General features: G+C 48.9%; 1 protein-coding gene and 1 gene segment (V, D, J or C); both read right to left on the bottom strand.

Moving 5' to 3' along the window:
* LOC142004585 (Ig heavy chain C region, membrane-bound form-like) overlaps positions 1-6,336 on the bottom strand; it is an 8,994-nt gene extending 2,658 nt beyond the window's left edge. Inside the window, 4 exon segments of the C gene segment in view lie at positions 347-673; positions 1,640-1,939; positions 3,710-3,988; positions 6,321-6,336. Coding sequence covers positions 347-673; positions 1,640-1,939; positions 3,710-3,988; positions 6,321-6,336 — 922 coding nt within the window.
* A 709-nt stretch (positions 6,337-7,045) lies between these two features.
* The window catches only part of LOC142004584 (uncharacterized), a 121,936-nt gene continuing 107,636 nt past the window's right edge, over positions 7,046-21,345 (bottom strand). Inside the window, exons 10-15 of the mRNA XM_074982208.1 lie at positions 15,134-15,439; positions 12,762-13,085; positions 11,769-12,089; positions 10,056-10,370; positions 8,090-8,419; positions 7,046-7,440 (exon numbers count right to left, since the gene is read on the bottom strand). Coding sequence (XP_074838309.1) covers positions 7,046-7,440; positions 8,090-8,419; positions 10,056-10,370; positions 11,769-12,089; positions 12,762-13,085; positions 15,134-15,439 — 1,991 coding nt within the window. The remainder of the gene's footprint in view (positions 7,441-8,089; positions 8,420-10,055; positions 10,371-11,768; positions 12,090-12,761; positions 13,086-15,133; positions 15,440-21,345) is intronic.

The raw sequence follows: 21,345 nt of genomic DNA, 5'->3' as shown, positions 1-21,345 counted from the left end.
TGAACATCTGCTAAATAGTAAGGGCCAGGGTTAATAGTCATAAAATCCCTCTGCGTCTTTTTGCATCCTGTCTTGTAGTTTTTTGCAGGACAATCATTAGGAGACCACAAAGAAGAGCAACATTTCCCATGGGTGCAGTTCGGATAGTGCTTTAATAGGCTTGTGAAATGTACACAATGAAGGTAGGTGAGAGACATTTTCACCTGGCCTGAGTCGAAGGAAACACACACAGGGGAGAGACAGAGGCCAAACTGGAAGGGGCAAAGGACGGCCACCAGAGAGCTCTTTAGGTGGCGGTGTGGGGTGGATTTGGGGGCACTAAAGCAATAGCAAAGATGTGTTTTACCAGTGTGGATACTGAAACTTCTTTCTGTAATCCTTTCGGAGGAGAGGTGGGCAACCAGGCAGCTGTAGGAGGCTCCCAGAATCCATTTGCTCCTGGACACTTCAAGTTTGCTGATCACTGAGCATCGCTGGCTGTTGTGATCACAGTTGTGACTCTCCGGATCGACTGGGCTGTCTCTCTCGGTCTGGGCTGTTTTCTCTTGCCACCAGACAGAGATTGCCTCAGGGTAGAAGTCTTTGACCATGCAGTGAAGGGTGACATTTTGGTTATTGCGGATTTCCTCGGAGGACGGGGGCAGGAGGTTGATGGTTGGAGCCTTCAGAGAACCTGCAGGATTGGAGGAGCACAGGAGAGAGAGAGGGGCACAACTGACTATAAGACAATAAGGTAGCACAGGTCAAAAAAGGTCAATGGAATAATTCAGGGTGGCTTTGATTCCAACATCCCAAGCATGTGCTTGCCAGATAAGGTGGTCAATTCAAGACAAAGGCTTGGTCTGCACTAGGGAGGTATATTGCGTAATTAGAATCGACATAGCTGCAACCGACTTACTTGGCCATCTACACAGAGGAGGGAGGCTGGCAGGAGAAACTCTGCCGTCGGCCTCCCTTACGCCTCATGAGACTGAGGAGTACAAGAATCAACTGCCAGCCTCAGGTAGTTTGATTTTGCACATCTCTATCAGATGAGTGAAACTGAACTCTGGAAGATCAACCTTGACCTGGTCAATGTTTCCTTTAGAGTAGACATATCCTAATTTACCTTTCATTACTGGATGATAGTACTCATTCTCTCTCTCTCTCTCCTCTTCCCAAACACTTTATCTATATATCTGAGGTCTAGATCCACAAAAGGACGTAGGAATTGCAACGCTTAACCCTACAGTCCACCTCCTTCCAGTTTTCTATCACAACCTTAAGCTACCAGTCCATTCACTAGCCATTCCATGGTTCTTCCTGGCAGTCCAGTCTCCACATTCCCCTCTAAAATTAACTCTAAGTTTACAGTTCATTCCCAGCATCTCCCTCATGCCTGATCCTAATATCTTGTGCTCTAACTTAAACATTAAGCCTACAGTCCATCTGCAGCTAATCCTCTCACCCAAACCACAATACCACAATCTATCGCCCAGTCCCTGTGGGTTCATTCTCGGATAAGTGAACATTCCCATGGGCTATTCTCCACCATGACTTTGGGTCACTCCAGTGAATCTGGGGTCCTTCTGGGATACCGTCCCCTGACCCTAATGGACTCCCCTGATCAGGACAAAGGATCTTTCCCTTAAGTCCTCACCATTCTTTGGGCTGATGGCCAGCTCATTCTTTTCCAGGTCACTTTTAATCTGGCATCTGACGGTCCCGGTGGAGTTCCATACGCTCAGGTTGACATGAAGCCAACTTTGAAGCCAGGTGGTGTTGTTGAGTTGCTCAGTGCTCACAGCTCCCAGGTCTGCTGGCTCACCATCCATCGTCCAGCTGATGCTGGCATTGGCCAGTGAGGTGTTGCAGAACACAGCAGCCGTCCCATTCCTGAAAAGCTCTTTCAAGGAAGGGGGCAGTAGGTAGGCAGAGGGCAACACTGGTTCCTGGTAGCCTGTGGAAGTAACCATTGAGGAAATGGTCATAGATAATTCTGCTGGCCCCGTCAACGGGCAATTTTCAATGCCAAGGGCTTAAAATTTACAGCCTAGGGAATGATTTTCTCAGCTGCTCATCTCCTAGCGAGTTTCTGAGTCACACATCCATAGATTCAAAAATATAGCTTCAACTTCCTGCCATTTTCACCTTGTTATATCCTTTTCTGATAAATCCAAATGTTCACATTACTAATTTTTGCAATATGTAGCTGGTCGTAAACTGTAATCAATTTGCCCTAAATTAACCTTCTCTTGGTCAAGTGAAGTAGAAAAAAACAACACTATAAGGCATGGTTTATTATTCCTTAAAATTTCTTGTGGTCTTCTCTGATCCTGAGAACTCATGGTTGATTATTGAGAATTGACTTTTGATACCTGATCATTGGGCAATGACTCCTGATGTCCAACAATTAACAGCTAAGAATAGATAGATGATAAGTGAGAATGGATTTTTCATAGCTGACAGTTCATAATGACAGCTTGTAGAATCATAGAACATGAGAGCAGAAAGGGACTTAAAGAAGCCATCAAGTCCAGTTCCCTGCCTTCATGGCAGGACCAAGCATGAACTAGATCGTCCCTGACAGGTGTTGGTATATATTCAGTAGTGACGGATGGGAGAAAAAGGAGCAATGATCTTAAGTTACGGGGTCAGGGGTGGGGCTAGATTGGATATTAGGAAAAACTATTTCCCCAGGAGGGTGGTGGAGCACTGGAATGTGTTACCTAGAGAGGTGGTGGAATCTCCATCCCTAGAACTTTTTAAGTCCCAGCTTGAAAAAGTCCTGGCTGGGATGATTTAATCGGGGTTGGTCCTGCTTTAGGATGAGGGCTGGACCTGACGACCTCCTGAGGTTTCCTCCAGTCCTAGGATTCTATGATTCCATGATAACCTGCTCTTAAACATCTCTAGTGAAGGAGATTCCACAACCTCCCTAGGCAATTTATTCTAGTTTTTAATCACCCTGACAACCTAAACCTACCTTGGTAAAATTCATGCCCATTGCTTCTTGTCCCATCATCAGAGAACCAAATGGTAACAAAATTAATTTTCAATACTTAATAACTGATAAGTGAGAATCGACTTTTGGTAAATGGGAACTGACACATGAGAACTGACAAGTAATACTTGCAAGGGGACTGTTGATGCTGATGATGCATAAAGGAGGACTGGTAATCTTTGCTGATGATATGGATACAAAGAACTTAGGGGCATACATTAGTCAGGCCCACCAACTGAGTGGGGGGCAAAGGACACAGTTGCCCAAGGGCCTGGAAATTCAAACATCCCCACGAATTTCAGCCACCACCACCACAGCTGTAGCATCAGCCAGAGCCCTGAGTGCCCTACCATGTGCTCCGGGGGGCTCTGCAGACTGGGGGCGGAAATACTGTGCTCTGGGCACTGTGGGAGGCTGGTAGACCCTGGCCCCACCCCTTTAGGGCAAGGCCCCACCCCTTCTAGAAGTGCTGAGCCGCCTCCCCCACATGTTGCACAGGGGACCATGCCGTCTTTTGGGTTCTCAACTCCTTGCTCTACATCGAGAGGAACGAGATGCAATTTTCAAAACCATGAAGAGTTGGGCCACTGCTGAGAAGGGGACAATGACAGAAAGCTGTGGCCAAAGATACCCAAGAAGGAGGCACAACTTCAGTAGATTTCACCGGAATCCCCACAATACTTGGAGCAACTCAGCCTGTGGAGCTAAGTGCTACTGAGGGCTTACCAGTCAAATGCAGCACCTTCTCCTGGGTCGTGTTAGTGGCTGTATGGGTCACAGTACAAGTGTATCTCTTCCGCGTACTCCATTCTGCTGCTGTGAGCACCAGCTCACAGCTCTGCTGGAATGTCCCATCACCCAGTGCCATCGGAGAGGAGAGAGATCTGCAGTTTAGGGGCTGTCCATTGATAGTCCATTGCATATCTAGGTGCTTGGGGTAGAAGCTGGAGGCAAAGCAGGTCAGATTCTCATGCCCACCTACATCGGGTGCATGGAAGACTTTGACTGTTGGGGTAGAAGGCTCCAGGAAACCTGAAACAAAGGGTTGGCTATTTTGTTGCAATTTAATTCATGCAGAAGGCTGGAGGGGGAGGAGGAGGACATAGAAGGTGTATGGAGAAGGTGCGCACTAAATACACTTAGAAATGTATGTGAGGTAGTGAAAGCAGGAATGGTTTGATCCATGGACATCTCTAGCCAGGCAGCTCTTCAGAGGTAAACTCAGAAAGTGCACCCCATTCATCCCTGTGGCTCGGGGGAATTCTCATGACGAAGTGGTGATCCTTAGGTGGCAAGGCAAAAGTTCCATAGTGACCCACCATTTCATCATGTCCTCTTGAGACACAACTCGACTGTATGATGCTATGTATGATATTACACGAACTGTGGGTGGTGGTAACAGACCTCTATGCAACCAGGTTCCATCTAGGGGCGACGTAAACCCTACGTCATGAAACAACTGCAAATGGTGGTGCGCAACGTAACAACAACACAACTTCCCCCGCGTATTGCATCTGGGGGCAATGCAGCCGCTGAACCATGGGCGTTTGTGGGATGCTGAGATGAAATGCAAACACTATTCCGTGACACTACCATGTTACGTTGTGATCTTTATTTTGTCACAGATGGATGTCAACATTTCACAGCAAACCATCAAGACAACAGGTCATGACCTCTCCAGAAAACAGAAAACGTTAAAAAATGTGTGGTCCTCTAGCAGGCTGGAGGTGCTGAACCTCCCATCTTTCCCTTGGAGGACCTATGCCTGGGTGACCACTCTTTTCTGCCCACCCACCTGCCAGGTCAGCTGCAGGCCCGGGGGGTAGTAGCCATGGGCAGAACTCCTGGGCTTGGGCAAGTCAGCAGCATGTAAAGTGTCACTGTGGAGGCACCGGGAAGTATCCAGTCTGCTGGGAGAGAAGGAGTCAGAGTGGGATGTGATGGGAAACCCTCCAGAATTATCTGTCCATCTCTCTATCCATCTGTCTAGCTCATCTCTCTCTCCCTGCCCATCCACCCATCTCTCCATCCATCTGTCCACTGACACAGCCCATCCCCTTTTACTCTAGAAGAGATAAGAATTGCCAGGGTCGGACCAACGCATTGACTTGTAAGACCATGGGGCATTGCTGCCCAATCTCCCCCCCCATATCATCCTCTCCTCTTCTTCTGATGCTCTGAATAAGCCAACTGCTGCATCTAGGCCTGAATCGTATCACCAGCATAATAATTATTGTGGTTACAGTAGAATATTCTCGAGTTCACCTTTGCTGGTGGTCTTCTTGGTTACCTTTCCCCCTGTCTCTTTATGTTCCACCTCACAAGTGTAATTTGCCTCTTTTTCCCATTTGTCCATAGCTGTTTCAAGGTGTCTGGCTCTGTATCTACCATCCTCTGTTCTTTGCTCACTCAAGCTGTGTCTACACGTGCACGCTACTTCGAAGTAGTGGCACTAACTTCGAAATAGTGCCCGTCGCGGCTACACGCCTCGGGCGCTATTTCGAAGTTAACTTCGACGTTAGGCGGCATGAGCTCCCTTTCCACTTGATTGTCACTCCTTTGGGCCTGTAGTCGTATGCAATGCATGGCCAACATCACAGTTTTCTTCTCCTGGTCTGTGGACTGCAGGAGTTCAACCGTGCTTGTTTTTGGCATGGCTGGTGCTGCAAAGAAACCCAGAGCTTAATCTGATAGCAGCCAGTCTGAGCAAAAGGGAAAGTAGAGTAGATACATGTAGACAGGGTAGAAAAGAACTGAGTGACCCGCCTGGAGCAGAAGCAGCCCCTCAGCAGGGCTAGCAAAAGGAAAGACAGAGTAGTCTTTATGAGGCAACATGCAGGACCATCAAGAAAGGTGGGCAAGAAAGAAACTCATACAGATTTCTAGACCAGCACAGTCACCAGCAAATCCCAAATGTTCAACGGGCATTTACTGAGCTGAAGCAAAGCATCTCCATTGACTTGTGTGGGGCTCTGGGGGTTGTTGCCTTTTGAAAAATGGCCTAGAAGCCGATGTCCCGTATGGAACATTCTATGAAGGATGTGCCCAGGGTCGTTTATGAGTTTAGACTTGTAAAGCAGATGCTGTTGGCATTGGAATTATGGATTCTTATAGATGTTCAGACCCCACCTGAAGGGCAAAGGAGCATAAGAATTTCTCTCCTTTGCTTGCTTCAGAATCCAATGTGGAATCTGCCTGACCCCCACTCAACTTTTCCTTGAGAACAGATTTCAGCTGGGTGGCTATCATAGCAGCAGCTTCACGAAGGCATTGCCAAAGGTGCCAAAAGCAAATCTGAGGAATCAGAGGGACCATAAGGACAAAAATATCAACCTACTGCTGTGGTTATCCATGTCCACTAGTGAGGCAAACAACTCCCAGAGAAAAGTAGGGTTAAGAAGGAAAGACATTTTTCGGTGAACTTCTTTCTAGTCATGAAAGACCAGTACCATCCCAAAATCTAATTACAGCGTCATGAGACCACATGCTGCTCCCTCCCTGAAATTAACTCCTCAGTGTCAGATGGTTTTCCTCCACTTCCTTCAGGAGTGCAAGGGTCCTGGAGATTGTGACATCATCTCCTCCACGGATGTGCTGGGATCCCCATTGCTTGGGATATTTGACATTGCATTATGGGCAAGGGGAACAGGAAACTCTCTGCACTGGAATGTGGAGTAGAATCCCTACCCAGCTCAGGTTGCAATAAACTTGCAGTTCTTGGTTGCACCAAAGATGTCATCATAATGGGGATAGAAATACTCCATTGCCACCCTTCTCCTTCATGGAGGCAGACAATGCTTAGGGCTAGAAAGAAAGCAGGGTGAATGCTTTCATCTGCATATTGTGGGGCGATGGTTGGTGGATAGATAAGACACACAGACAGTCTTTGCTGGATGACACACCTTCACCAAAACCTTGAGCATGTTCCATTTTTATTTGAGCATATTCCACGTACAGCCACGCTCTGTACACCAGAACTCCCACAGCTGTACCCACTTCCCAAGAGAAACCTGAAACCCCGTGAAGTAACATGGGCCTCGCAGATACACAGGGCTCTGCTTATCAGTTGCAAGTAAGTTCGGTGTCAGACAAGACCACAGAGACGTTGACGGAGGTGGGTTTACCGGAGGCTTTGTCCACACTCCGGAGGATGAAGGTCATGGGCAGCCCTTCGTGCCCCACCAGGCAGGTGTAGGTGTCTCCCTGCTGCCATTCGGACGCCAAGATACTGAGCTTGCTGTAGATGAAGTAGCTCTGCTCCGTCCCAGCCTCTCGCAAGGGACCGATGTTGGTGTAGGCTTCTCGAGGGACGGGCCCATCCTTCCGCTTCCACGTCACCAAGATGTCTCTGGGCCAGAAGCCGGAGACCAGGCAGGTGATAGTTGCCCATTCCTGCAGAGCCAGCTCCTCATCGTGAGGAGGGTAGACGTAGACAGAAGGCTTCCGAGGCGAGACCACTGCCACCAAGCAATAGTGGTTAAGGGTGGGGATTGGAGCCAGGAGTCCTGTCTGCCATGCCCTGCCCTAATCACTCTCCTTTATCCCAGCAGACCCCCCACATCCCTGGGTAGAAGCAGCATTCCCTGTAAGCTGAGCACTTGGGCGGCCCCCCAGGAGATACTCAGGTGCCGCCCAGCAGCTGATGAGCAGAGCCCCCACAGCAGGTGTCATGTGTTTCTCTTGGTGGTGCTCATCACAAAATTTATTCTGCCATGGAGGGAAAATAGGAGCGAGAACCCTGGACACAATACAGGAGTTCCAGCCCCCTCGCCCGCTACACCCCCACACATGCCAAGAAAAGAGTCTAGAACCCAGGATCATCCCTCCAAGTCTCCCTAATCTGACCCACAACATCCCATTTTCTTCCCAGAGCCAGACAAAGGACCCAGGAGTCCTGATTTTCCATCGTCTTTTCTCATAAATGCTCATGTTTCATCCCTCCCACAAACGGGTAACTCCCGGTCCCACCAAATGGGAGCTGGATCAGAGCTAGCAGCCCGAGAGACACAAGGTCCCATGTCACAGTCACCTCACTCTGAGTCTGTCAGTTCCCCCCTAACTGGGGCCAGATTGGATCTGCCTGCTGGGGGAATGCTGAGCTCTTACCGGGACTTTTCCGGATTGTCTTGACAATGACGGACGGGATGTCTGGGTGTTTCACGGTGCAGCTGAAATTCTCCCCTGCCTTCCACTCCTCCATACATCCCCGCAGGAGGCTGGTTGCGGTATAGGTGCCATTTTTCAGCAGCTCTGGCTCCCTGGAGACCACGTCCAATGGACCCCTGCTTCCCCGGCTCCAGGAGACCTCCAGTCCAGTAGGAATCTTCATGCCACTCACCAAACAAGTGATGGTGGCGTTCTGTGCTATATAGAGGTCCTCCAGGGAAGGGGGAAGGAGAAAGACCTCCACAGGACGTGGATTACAGTCGCTGCTACCTGGTTGGGGGCAGGAGGCAGCGTTGAGAGCTGGGCTGAGCGAATGCTCAGTAAGCACCATGTGGAAATTCAGTGCCTCTCTCTCTCGGGGGTGAGAAGCCCTGGGACTATTGGGATAATGGGCTCAGGATCTCTGTGGGGGAAATAGGGTACTGTCCTCCTTCACGTGAGGGGCAGGATCTTCACCACTTATGGTGTCAGCAAAAATGGGTTTGGTTTTCCAAGTCAACCACGAACTGGGATTCCTGAGCCCCCTTGTGGTTATGTCCCTCTTTGCCTCCCGTGAGCAAATCTGAGTCTCCAGCTCCTTGACAGAAGCCTGTACGGCAGGGGCCAGAACTGTTGCAGGTGCTTAGCTCAGGGTCCTTCCACCATGAAATCCATGAGCTCGATGAGCTTCCCAACCTCAGGGTCATTATCCCCATTTTGCAGAGATGGCAGGCGGGGTTCAGAAGACAAATGAGCTGGCCTTGCTCACACCCACCACCCAGACTCCCCTCCTCTACTCTGTGGAGCCCCACATGCACCCAGACCACTGGAGGAAATTGTACTCCCTAAACCCTGATCTCCTACACAGACAGAAGGAACCTTTACCTTTCGCCCCCTTGTCTGCCAGGGACCCCTATAGTGTATGAGTCACCCACCCAAACGTCACGCTGATGGAGAAGGAGAGATGTTGAATTGCCTGGGAATGGTGGGGAAAACAAAGGTTGACCAGCACGCTGGCAGCCAGGGACAATCTGCTCTACAGGAAGGTGTACAGGATAAGCCTGGTGTCACGCATCAGTTTAATTTGCAGCATGGATGCTGCTGGAGATGGGATGCCAGATGGACACCCAAGTCCCACGGTGGAGCCCTGGAACTGAGGGGTTCCCTCTCCTAAGCTTCTCTTTATCAGTCGGCTTCCGAATCCCAGCCCCACCTCTGCCCACCTCTTCCTTATGAACACATTGCAATTCGGGGCCTCTCAGGGTTGTAGATCCAGGGACGAGCTGCCAACATGACAAAAGGAAATGTGAGGACACAGAAGGGACAATAAGCACAGAATTGGGAACCTGCCACCGTGAGTATCCATGTCTCATTGTGAAGCAAATAACACCTACAAACCCCCATGGCTCAGAGGGAATTAAATCTTTCCGTGAATGCCCTCCCAGCCACGAAACACGTCTATGAACTCACCCAAGAGCAAACGTGTCCATCCCAAAGTCTTGGCCAGATCACAGCCCCACAAGACTCCCTGCTGCTCCCTCCCTAAAATTAACTCCTGCATTTAAGATCATTTTCCTGCACTTCCTTAAATGGTGAGGAGTGTCCAGGAGAACGTTGCCTCTTGTCCTCCAGGGAGGGCTTGGGATCCCCCTTTCTTGCGACATTTCAGATTGGATTATGCACTGGGGGAACAGCGAACTCTTCTGCACTGGATGAGGTTCGCTACCCAGCTCAGGTTGCAAGAAATCTTTTTGCTCTTCATTGCACCAAGGGTGTTATCATAATGGGGATAGAAATCTTTCATTGCCACCCTTCTCCCTCCTGATGGATCACATGGAATCTGCCACTAGCTCAGGTCATTGATTGGATGGTCTCACATAACATGTGGACATCCCCAAATTAAAACCCGCTCTGAGAATCCACTTACCGAAGGATACCTCTTGCTCAGCACTGGTGGGCTCTTTCAAGGCTGGGTGACGCACCACACAGGCATAAGTTCCTGCTCCTTCACTTTGCTCAACTTTCAAGATGCTGTAGGTGGAGAAAGTGCCACTTCCAGACACTGGGCCATTGTAGTAGCCGGACTTGAGTACTGGGGACTTGTTCCGTAACCAGGAGATGCTGATCTCTTCGGGGTAAAAGCCACTAGCTTCACAGATGAGCGTCGAGGAGACTTTGTTCCCTGAGTTGTCTTCGTGATAGGCTGTTGCGATGGTGACGGAAGGCTCCTTCGTACTGACCCCTACATGGAAAGGAGGAGGGGCAAGACAAGAGTAAGACTTGCAGGTCTAAATTATGGACTTACATCTAGTAGCCATCGCTTTGTAGGTGGCCAAGGAGAGCAAATGTCTAGGATGGGAGTGAAGCTAGACCAGGAAAAAGATAAACCCAACCACTCAGCATCATCTTTGCTGAAAATCTAAGACCCTGAACCTTCACTCAAAAATTCAGCTGAACTCCCCTCAGAATGTGCAGTGAACTTCCAGACCATCTCCCTTCAATGGCAACACCTTAACTTCATCATCTTTGTCTTCATCACCTTCCTCGCTTCCCTCATCTGGGTAACCGTCTCCTTCCTTACTACTTCCATGACCTCCCTCTTCCTCTTCATCGTCTGCTCCGACAGCCTAATGCACTTGCTCTTTTTCTCCTTCAGGATCTTTATCTTTGCCATGGACACCATCTTCATCTCCTTTCAGATCATCAGCTCTCTGCCTTCAGTTTGGCTTTGCCGTAATGCAGATGGGAATGGGGTTTTGAGCTATTCCTGGATCCCGAACCTGAACTCCAAATCTTGAACCACACTATCTGTTCTTCACCTCGAGTCTTCAGTCTAGCCTGTCTACCATCACGAGCCTCTTCCCTGCTTCAAATACCCACAGCAAAATTGAACAAGCCTTGAGGTTGTCTGAAGCTGGCCAAGGGAAGTGGACCCTTCACAGCTTTTACTAGGACTTGGCCGTTTAGGACTCTCTTAAAAATCCCCAGCAGAAATCACCTCCAAGAGACTTGATGCTTTTTTCTGAGGTGAGAAGATCAGATCAGAGTGTGACTATGACACTAAATGCGTAGGCTGTGCCTACACTACAAAAAGAACTTGGAAGTTGCAAGTCTACACACACACACACACATCCTACTTCGAAGTTAGACTTCACAGTGGGGCACTGCTCCCTTCCTAGGAATGGAGTAAGGACTTCGAAGTTGGGCTCCCTAACCTGGAAGTAAGGGGAAATGTGTGTCGACTTTCTGGCGGCTACTTCGAAGTAGTGCCTAACTTCGAAGTCAACTTCGAAGTTCGTTCCTAGTGTAGACACACCGTTAATGTCCCATTGCCAGATTCAGGAGCTAATGGAGTGAAATTCTAGGAGACGCTGTTATTTAGTGATAAGACCAGAATACTGGGAATCCCATGCAAATAAAAATAATTGTGACCCTACCCCATGAGAGATTCACAGGCAAAAACATTCAATGGGACTGAAATACACCTTGTGCTGAGGCCCTAGGCTCCACTAAAGTGCTATTGGTGGGGTTCATTTACTAGAACTTAAAGACTGCCTAGGACTTGTTCAGGGTGAGTTTTACCCTCTAGTCCCAATTAATTGGAGTTTGCCCGTCCCTCCGCCATGCCAAGGCTACTCACCTTTATTGATCATGGTTATGCTCTTAGTCAATTCTCCCAAACAGGGCCTGGTTACTTTGCAGGTAAATTTGGTGCCTTGTTCCCATTGTGCCAGTGTTATGGGGTGGGAACTGACTAGGCTGGTGGTTCCATTGTTATTCTTCTTGGAGGATTCTTCCTTTGCGATGGAGCTGACTTTCCCATCCACTTCCCAGGTGACTGTGGTGGTTTCTAAATCATAACCCACAACTAGACAGGTAACGTGAACAGAATTTTTGATCACTTCTTCGTAGGAGGGTTTGGTTAAGTAGATGGTTGGCTCAAGCAAGCTCCTCTGGCAGGCTGAGAAATGCAACAAGACCCATGTAAATAATGTGAGGTGGTAGAAAAAGCATAAAATGTTTTAATTAATCTAATCTAACCTAATCGAATCTATACACCTCCATCATAACACTTCCAGTATCCATTCCACTCACCCAGCTACGTATTACATCTCTTTATTTCCCCCTCTGTCTACAATACCAATATATTTCACTCATTGGCTCCCATCACTCTGGTCTCTAGGTCTGGGATTCTCAAATTTCATTAAACTTCTACCCCCTTCTCAAAGCAAAAAATTACTATACGACTTCAGGAGGTGGGAACTCAAACTGAGCGTACCTGAACTCCCCTGCCCCCAGCTGGGTGGTGGTAGCCAGTGTCCCATCACCCTGGGACAGTGACCCAAAGTCTCTGAAGCCCAAGAGATTCATCCTTGGTCACAGGACTGGTCTTCTGAGGCCCATCATCCAGGACTGAAGCTGGAGAGTGGGGCTAAGGGTTCTACTTCAGTCCTGGTTCCCAACCAGTGTATATCCAGTCCTAATTATAATAAGGTCATGATCCACTCTGGGATTCCAACAAACAGGTTGAGCTCTCCTGGTCTAGGTGCCTCCCATTTGGTTTTAGGCAGGTCTGGTTTCTCACTAATTCTCCGCTCTCCCCTCCCTGCCCTGCACGGCCGTAGGTGCTCACCCAAGCACTTGCTGGCGTTGTGCATAACAGGCTCATTTCCCCATGCTGGATGGGTAACTTGGCAGGTGAAGACAACCCCTTTCTCCCAGTCCTGCTTCTTGACTTTCATGTGGCTGTGGCCCATGAAGGAGCCATCCTGGCCCTTCGCAAAGAAGGTTGTGGTGGGAGGACTTGTCTCCTTTCCATTTGTCAGCCATTTCACATTGACGCTGCTGGATCTGATGTTCAGGAGAAAGCAAACAATCTCCAGCTGCTTCTCTGTGGAGTTGTCCTCACAGGAGGGAAACACGAGGTGAACCTGGGGTGGCTCCCGCTCTCCACACACTGAAAGCAGAGAGAGGGGAAAACACAGCCCAGTGTCACTCTGTGGATCACCAGTCACCTTCCAGAGACAATGGAATCACCACCATTTTTACATGGAGTACCTCTTTGAGCCTTCAGGGCTGAGATTTTTCACAGCCATGCAAGGGATTCAGACAAGTGGGAACAGAGTCCTTAAACATTTTAGACAAATGTTCAATGCCTCCTCACATTGTTTCTGTCTGTGCTGCAGGGGGTGTGTTCTCCCTGGTTAGCAGAAGAGACAAAGCTGGAACTTGAGCTGTGTTTGTTTAAACTTGTTTTCTCAATCAGTGCTACTTAAGGGGGACTGTCGTGGTGTATAGGATAGTATGGCTTCGGGAGACAATCTGGGTGAGGACTGATTGGTTCTGACTATGGATGAAGTGTCAATGACTTCAGTGGAGGTCGGCTGATTTACATCAGTTGAAATCCTGACCCCTCAAATGCCTATGTTTGCTGCTCTGGGGCATGGTGGCAAGTATAATAGGCATGGTAGTTTCGTGGGAGGTTTCTGGCTCAGTGTTAGGGAGACCACCTCAGAAGAAAGTCTCCACATGAGGACCAGGCATGAGACCTAAGAAACATTGAAGGAAGGTGACTTAGTGGGGGTGTGGGTGTTCACAAGGCAGCCACATGTATGCTGGACGGGCCGCCGGTGACTGGAATGCTGTGCAATGAGTTGAGCTGGTTTTGCTTTGAGTCTTTGTGTGTGAACCCAGCTCACTGGGGTCGGGGGGGCAAAGGGGACAAATGTATCAGGGCTGGTCGACTTACGGGGACATGGCGCTGCCAGTGCCACTTAAAGACTGCCTAGGACTTGTGCAGGGTGAATTTCACTCCCTAATCCCAATTAACTGGAGTTTGCCTGTCTCTCGGCTGCTATCACCCAGCCTGGCCTCAGCCTCTTTCCTATAGCACTGCTGTAGTGGGGGGTAGGACTGCGGGGAGCCCTGGAGCTGGGATCTATGGATCTGCAGGGCAGGAGGGGGATGGAGGGTGTACCTGTGTGAGTGAGCAGGGAGGGGAGAGCTGGGCTGAGAAAGGAGGGAGCAGATTGGAGAGAGAAGGAGGGACCAAGCTGTGGGGAGAGCCATGCACAGGACTGCGGGGAGAGGCCCAATGGGGGTGGAGGAACTGGGCTGGCAAGGGAAAAGACTGAGAGGGGCAGAGTTAGGTAGGGGCAGCTGGGAGAAAGAAGCCGAGCGGGAGGGTCACTGGCCCACTGGGGAGCTAAAGGTGAGCTTGGGGTTGTGGGGGGGAAGGGGCTGAGATGGGCACTGGAACACCGGGGGCAGAGCTGTAACTGGGGATGACAGAAAGGATAAGGAGGGTGGGAGAATCACGTCCAGGCAGGTGGGGTTGTGACCAACCAGCAGGCCCTCTGAGGGCTGGTGCTTGGGGTGTCCCTGGCTGGGGGTGGCTTGTGACTTTATCTGAGGGCTGGGGACAGGGGCCCATTGATTGTGCTTCCTGGGGGTCCCAGAATTGCTGTCTGTGGGCCTGTTGTGAACACTACTGGACTTGGGACTGAAGTGGTGTTGGGTCATTGCTCCGTCTCCCCTGAGAGATGTGCCCACCCATCAGATTATAAGAACTTTGGGTTAGGGAAGGGACCCAACATTCTTCCCCTGTAGAGCAAGGCTGTCTTAGGCTCAGGTGTCATTTCAGCCGACTTCTATGCCTGAGATCTCCCAAGGACCTTGAGAAATTTGGACCCCAAGTTTCCACAGGCATAAGGTGTCTAAATCTGCTAGGCAGGATCGAAAAGTCTCCCCCCAGTGGCACAGAGGGCTGTGCCCGGGGTGTTCACTCTGGAGTCTGAAAAGAGGTGCGCTGGGCAGGTCAGAGCTCTGCCATGGCAAAGCACCACGGAGCTGCGTGTTTCAAAACTGGGTTAATCTTTCCCTTGTCTTTCAGGTGAGGTTTTTCCTACAGGATGTGGATTAAGATTAACTGGCTCCCACGGCCGTGAGATGTTTTAAAAATCTAATCCTTGCTGCCCCTTGCCCCTGCCCCATCACCCATCTTACATTTCTGCGGGAACGTCGAGGACACGGTTGTCTCTGAGTGCTTCACTTCGCACTGGTAGGTGCTCTCCAGCAGGTGACCGTCAGGGATGGTAATCATGCTGCTCTGGGTGTAGAGCCCACTGCTGGTCAACATCTCTGGGAAGTTGCTGATCTTTTCGGTCACTTTGCCAGAATTCCACTGGATTTTTGGCCCCGGGGGTAAATAGCCAGTCACGAGGCAGGCCAAGGCTGATTCTGGGGCTACATTGCCGGTCTGGGTGCAGCAGGGAACCAGAGAGAAGATGGAGGGCTGTGTTGGTGATTTTGCTAGAAGGAAAATAAAGAGAATATGAAAGAAACCCCGTAAACAATCTGAAAATTGTGCACCCGCTCAGCCGACATCCGTCTATCCACTTCCTTCTAGGGTCTGATGGCTGCATGGTGGTTTACTCACTGGATGAGGAGTCAGGATTCCTCGGTTCTGTTCCCAGCAGCTGAGTCCTTGGGCCTGTTACAGACTTCTCTCTGCCTGAGTTTCCCAAACTGTTCAGTTGGGTTGCTGACCCTACCTTTCCTTGGTGAAGTGGTGTCCTATCGACTAGAAACAGGGTTCTGACCTGGGCTGGCATTGCCTCGCCTATGGAATAGCAGGAGTTATGCGCAAAGGCCTGGGAGAAGAGTCATGTCACAGAGGCAGCTGAATGAGCCGGTATCTTCAAAACCAGCAAGCAGTCCTGGGGTACCGCACAGGCTACCAGCTACGTCGGAGCATGAGCTTTCGTGGGCAAAGCCCCGCTTTGTCAGATGTGGGGGGGAGGCGTGTTTCAGAGGAAGATTTAAAGGGGGAGTCTCAGTAAAGGGGAGGGCCAGACCTGACGAGCTCTATTCAGTCAGGGTGGAGGTGGCCCACTCTCGGCAGTTAATGTGGAGTTGTGAAGATCAAGAGAGGAGAAATTAAGTTCGTTCATCGGGGGGCTGAGGGGGATGCGACCCATTGTCAGTTGCTATTGTGGAGGTGTGACCATCAAGAGCAGAGAAGCTGCTTTTGTAACCGGCCAGCCACTCCCAGTCACTGTTCAAGCCCTGGCTGATGGAGTCAAATTTGCAAATGAATCGCAGCTCTGAAATTTCTCTTTGCAGTTTATTTTTGAACTTTGTTGTTGTAGGACGGCTACTTTTAGACCTGTTACTGGGTGTCCAGAGAGATGGACGTGTTCTCCTCCAGGGTTTCGTATGTTACCGTGCCTGATGTCTGATTTATGCCCATTTATTCCTGCAACAAACCTCGTTGCCAACTCTGCTCACGTATCTACACTAGCGACAGCATCACAGGACCTAACATCAACCACGCCATCAGGGTGTTTTCACCTGCATGTCTACTAATATAATATATACCATCAAGCTCCAGCAATGCCCCACTGCCATTTACATTGGCCAAACTGGACAGTCTCTACATAAAAGAGTAAATGGGCATAAATCAGACATCAGGCACGGTAACATACGAAACCCTGGAGGAGAACACGTCCATCTCCCTGGACACCCAGTAACAGGTCTAAAAGTAGCCGTCCTACAACAACAAAGTTCAAAAATAAACTGCAAAGAGAAATTTCAGAGCTGCGATTCATTTGCAAATTTGACTCCATCAGCCAGGGCTTGAACAGTGACTGGGAGTGGCTGGCCGGTTACAAAAGCAGCTTCTCTGCTCTTGATGGTCACACCTCCACAATAGCAACTGACAATGGGTCACATCTCCCTCAGCCCCCCGATGAACGAACTTAATTTCTCCTCTCTTGATCTTCACAACTCCACATTAACTGCCGATAGTGGGCCACATCCACCCTGACTGAATAGACCTTGTCAGGTCTGGCCCTCCCCTTTATTGAGACTCCCTCTTTAAATCTTCCTCTGAAACACACCTCCACCCCCCGCCACACATGCATCTGACGAAGCGGGGCTTTGCCCACGAAAGCTCATGCTCCAAAATATCTGTTGGTCTATAAGGTGCCACAGGACTGCCTGTTGTTTTGGGGAGAAGACTGGCTCTTTATCAGGCTGAAATATTCTCCACGCAGCTCAGAATGTGAGCCCAGCTCTCCAGTGTGAAGTGTGAACAGTCGGGGAAACTGAAGCATGGAGAGTTGACATGGCTCCCCAGGGGGGCAGAGGGAGTCCGCAGTTCAGCTGGTCATGAAGACACTTCCCTGCATCCCTTCCCTTGTTTGACAGTAATGCCATTTTTAAAGCTATTGAAGAGCCCTCCACAAGATAGATAGGTGAGCTAAGTCAACCGGCGCACTTTCTCCTCTGATTCCTGCCCATCCGTGGAAGCTGATTTTTCAACACAACCTTTTGGCATCTCAGCCCTTCAACCCACCTCTCTGAGACACTTACAGGTCCAGGGGGAATTCGCTTAGCTTGAAATAGTCAGTTCCTGGCAGTCCCCTCAGCTGGACAGCATTTTTGAGGCTGCAGTCCTTATTTCTGGATTGCAGTGGACACTCCATGACATGAGTCTTTAAAGTTGGCTTCGGGGCCTTTTTCTAATTGCTATAGCTTGAGCGGAAGTGAGGGGCTTGGGGCTGGAATGGCTGGGGGACATGTCCCTCATTGCGTTCCCTTCTTGTGCCATTCCAGTTCACAGATCGATGAGTTCTGTAGATGCCAAGTGGCGGTGGACCTTTCACCACCACTTGTGGTTCAAGGAAGCACCCAGTTACTTCTCCCCACCGTCACAGGAGCTGTGATGAGGAGAAGATGTTCATATAATGAAGACAATCTTTCAGGAAATGTCAAAGGAAAGAACACATGACTAGAGGGAAGAGAATCTAGAGCTATACACCTCCTCTGTCTCCCTGTCTCACCTCGATACAACATTCTTTCTTGTTTCTGGGCGCTCCGTAAACACATTCAAAATATCACATCACCCTCCCTTCCAAAGGCTTCTCCCCAGACTTCTCATTGCAAACACCTTTGATGTTTGGAAGAGGTCTGGGAGTAATTGTTCATGTGGGTCAATGACAAGTTGAAGCAGGGTGAACTTGGGCTGAGGTTTGCTAAGCTGTTCAAGGGATTCGCATGTCCTGAGGTGGATGCGCAGGTAGAAATTGTCAATGGAGCTGTGCTAATTTACAGGGAGTCTGCTCTTTGGTTTCCTTTGAAGTAATAGGAGTTGGTAGTTCACCTGCCCTCTCCGGGAAATTTGGTACACCAACTGCTTACACTGGTGCATACTTATTCTGGTACATCCACTTCCCCAAACCTCAGACATTTCTTGAACCAAAGCCAACACCTGGAAATTGCCTAGATAGTCACCGTACTTATTTGTTCCTGACTAAGTTTTCTTGTTGTGCCACATCATGACTCACTTTGAGTACTTCTCTGGAAGCCATAACCATTGAACTGGGCATCTCACAGTCCTCAATATCTCTATCCCCTCATATGCCCCACTGAAGTAGGGGGAATGCTGTCTTACCTGGTGGAATCCAAACACAAGTTAATCTCTGCTGAGGGAGGTGACTCTGTCCAGTTGCACCAAAGCGGCGGTCTCACCTTGCAAAGGCAGATTTGTAATGGCACACCCCTCTCTCTTAATTCGCCTGCCTCACTGGCACACCCAGGTGGTAAATATAGCAGTCTCCATTTTCTTGCTATTGGGCAAAGTTGAACCGGCAGCCAGATTTATTGGCCAATGGGTGAGCCCGTTAGTCAGAAGACAGCAGCTCACTGCACCTCAGTCTTTCTTGCTTCCATTGGTTGAATGTTATTCACCTCCCGGGTGAATTGTTATGGAAAAATAACAATAAAAGAACTATTCCCCTTGAAACCAAGCCAAGAACTGCTAAGAGGTTCTGAAAAACCATTTCATAGCTGCCTTTGTACTTCTCAAATCCAGAGGAAAACAGAGTGGGAAGGTTGTCCTCATGGCATCTTTACTCAGGAGATCCAAAGATCTCTTCAGGGAGAAATTATTTGAGAAACAAGAAAACTGGTGGAGAAACACCCACACATTTCTCTTGGGCGTGTTATTGTTGGAATAACTGGGCCTACAAAGTTATGGTAATTGTGAACGTGACAGTAAAAAAGTGAGCACATCTTCGTAACAGGTCACAATGACCTGCAACAGCAAATGTTAATGAGAAAAGGTCATGGAGCTGGACTGAATTAGTCCAAGCAAAAAGATGAAATGATGTAACTCAAGACTGTGGGAAGAGCAGGCCTGGCAAACAAGAACACCAAAGAAAAAAATCATTGAAGCACATAAGGTGTGTCAGAAATTAGGCCTAACTGGCAGATGATGTAATGAAGACCTGCACTTTTATTCTAGTCACTCCCTTTTGGAGTCCCTAAAGAAAGAGTGTGTGGAGGAAAATTGGCTACAACAATGAGATTCATCATCACAGCTGCAACCCCACTATCTCCTGGGGGCTCTGAATCGCCTTCATCCTCATCCGGAAAGAGCTTCTGTCCAGATTGGTACAGAGAGAGACCGAGCCAATACCACCACTACCACCAGGTCTAGTTGAGTTCTGACACTGCCTTGGATGTGAGAATTTGTTTTCCCTCTCCTTCATAATGGTTGTTTCTACACAGGCCACTTCCTTCGGACGTGGCACGCTAATACACGGAGCGAAAGATCCTAATAAGGCGCAGATGCAAATTCCCCACACCTCATTAGCGTAATGCAAGTGATTTGGAGTCCAGAAGACTCTTCTTCCAGACTCCAAAATGCTGTGTAGAAGCGCAGCCCCTGGGGCCTCCAGAAGACGCCTCCAGAAGAAGCACGTCCTTCCGGAAGCCCCATTGGGGGCAGCACTTCTACAAGGTGTTTCGGAGTCCGGAAGAATGGTCTGGACTCCAAATCATGTGACATTATGCTAATGAGGTGCAGGGAATTTGCATCTGTACCTCATTAGCATCTTTTGCTTCGTGCATTAGCATGCCCACTTCAGAAGGAAGAGGCCTGTGTAGAAATGGCCAATATGTTCTTTCCTCCTCCTCCTCCTCCTCCTCCTTCCTCTTTCTCTCTCTCTCTTTCTCATGACAGTCTGGTTTATTTGACCAGAAAAGGACAGACAAAAGCAACGCACTCCAATGCTGGTATGAGGTTGCCGCATCTCAGCATGGCTAGTAAGACCATGTGCCGTGGTCTGGACTGTGCCAGGAGTGAAGCTGCAAGTGAAAGCCCACACCAGAAATGGAAGCTGTGTTGGTTGTCTTTGCTGGTCTTTCCAGTTGGCTTTGTCTTCTAGGAAACAGGATCAGACTTTACAAAGAACAGCGACTGCTCCAAACCATGTCAACTAACTTCTCTTTTCCCCTAAAGGACAGTTGTTACTACCTTTGGTACCATATAAGAGGCCATCATATAAGGGCTTTTTTCCTCCTAAATATCCCTCTGTGCCAGTCAAGGGAAAGGGAAACCATAATGCTATTAACATAAAAACTTTTACATTGCACACAATTTACAAGGTTTTCTTCTTCTCTGTATTTGCAATTAAAGATTTTAAAGGACTTCATGGTGTGTTTCATGGTGCTAAGCAGCCTGATTTCTCATCATACCAAACCCTGCACCTTGTTTAATGTCCATCAGACCAGATTAAGGAATTATGGCATTAGCCTCAGCTATGAAATCAAGATAGGGTAGACTACCAAGGCCTCCTGCAATGTCAGCCCAACACACTGTATTTGAAACCGCAATTGCAGATCACTGAAGTACTTTCAAAGGTGTAATTTCTTCTCATTTTATCGTAATTTTTTATTTGCTTGTTTAATGTGGTTCTACATGTATTCACCAACACTTTGTCTGCTTTTCACCTCTCTCTTAATATTATCTTTATGCCTAGAGGACTGAACTGAGATCAAGACCCAAACTTCTCAGTGCTGGCTTATGGTCTGGAAAAAATTCCTTATGCAGATGGACTTAGGCTACATTACACAGAAGATCAACCTGCTCAGGGTCCGTCTTCCAGGATTTGATTTAGTGTGTTGGTGGAGATGCATGAAATTGACCTATCGGATCAGAATCAACCCTGCATTCTGTGCTATCACAATGAGTAAGGGAGGTCATTGTGAGAAACTCTCCAGTCGACCTTCCTTAACGAGGATGGCCAGGTAAGTCAATTTCAGGTAAGTTGATTCTAGCTACACAATTGCCATAGCTAGAATTGTGCATCTGCAGGTGACTTACCGTGGTGTAGACCAAGCCTTAGAGAGATTAGTCCAATTAGATGACC

The sequence above is a fragment of the Carettochelys insculpta genome, chromosome 32, assembly GCF_033958435.1.
Source record: "Carettochelys insculpta isolate YL-2023 chromosome 32, ASM3395843v1, whole genome shotgun sequence".
NCBI lineage: Eukaryota > Metazoa > Chordata > Testudines > Carettochelyidae > Carettochelys > Carettochelys insculpta.
The sequence above is the reverse complement of the archived record's forward strand: the minus strand, read 5'-3'. Positions and strand labels throughout refer to the sequence as shown.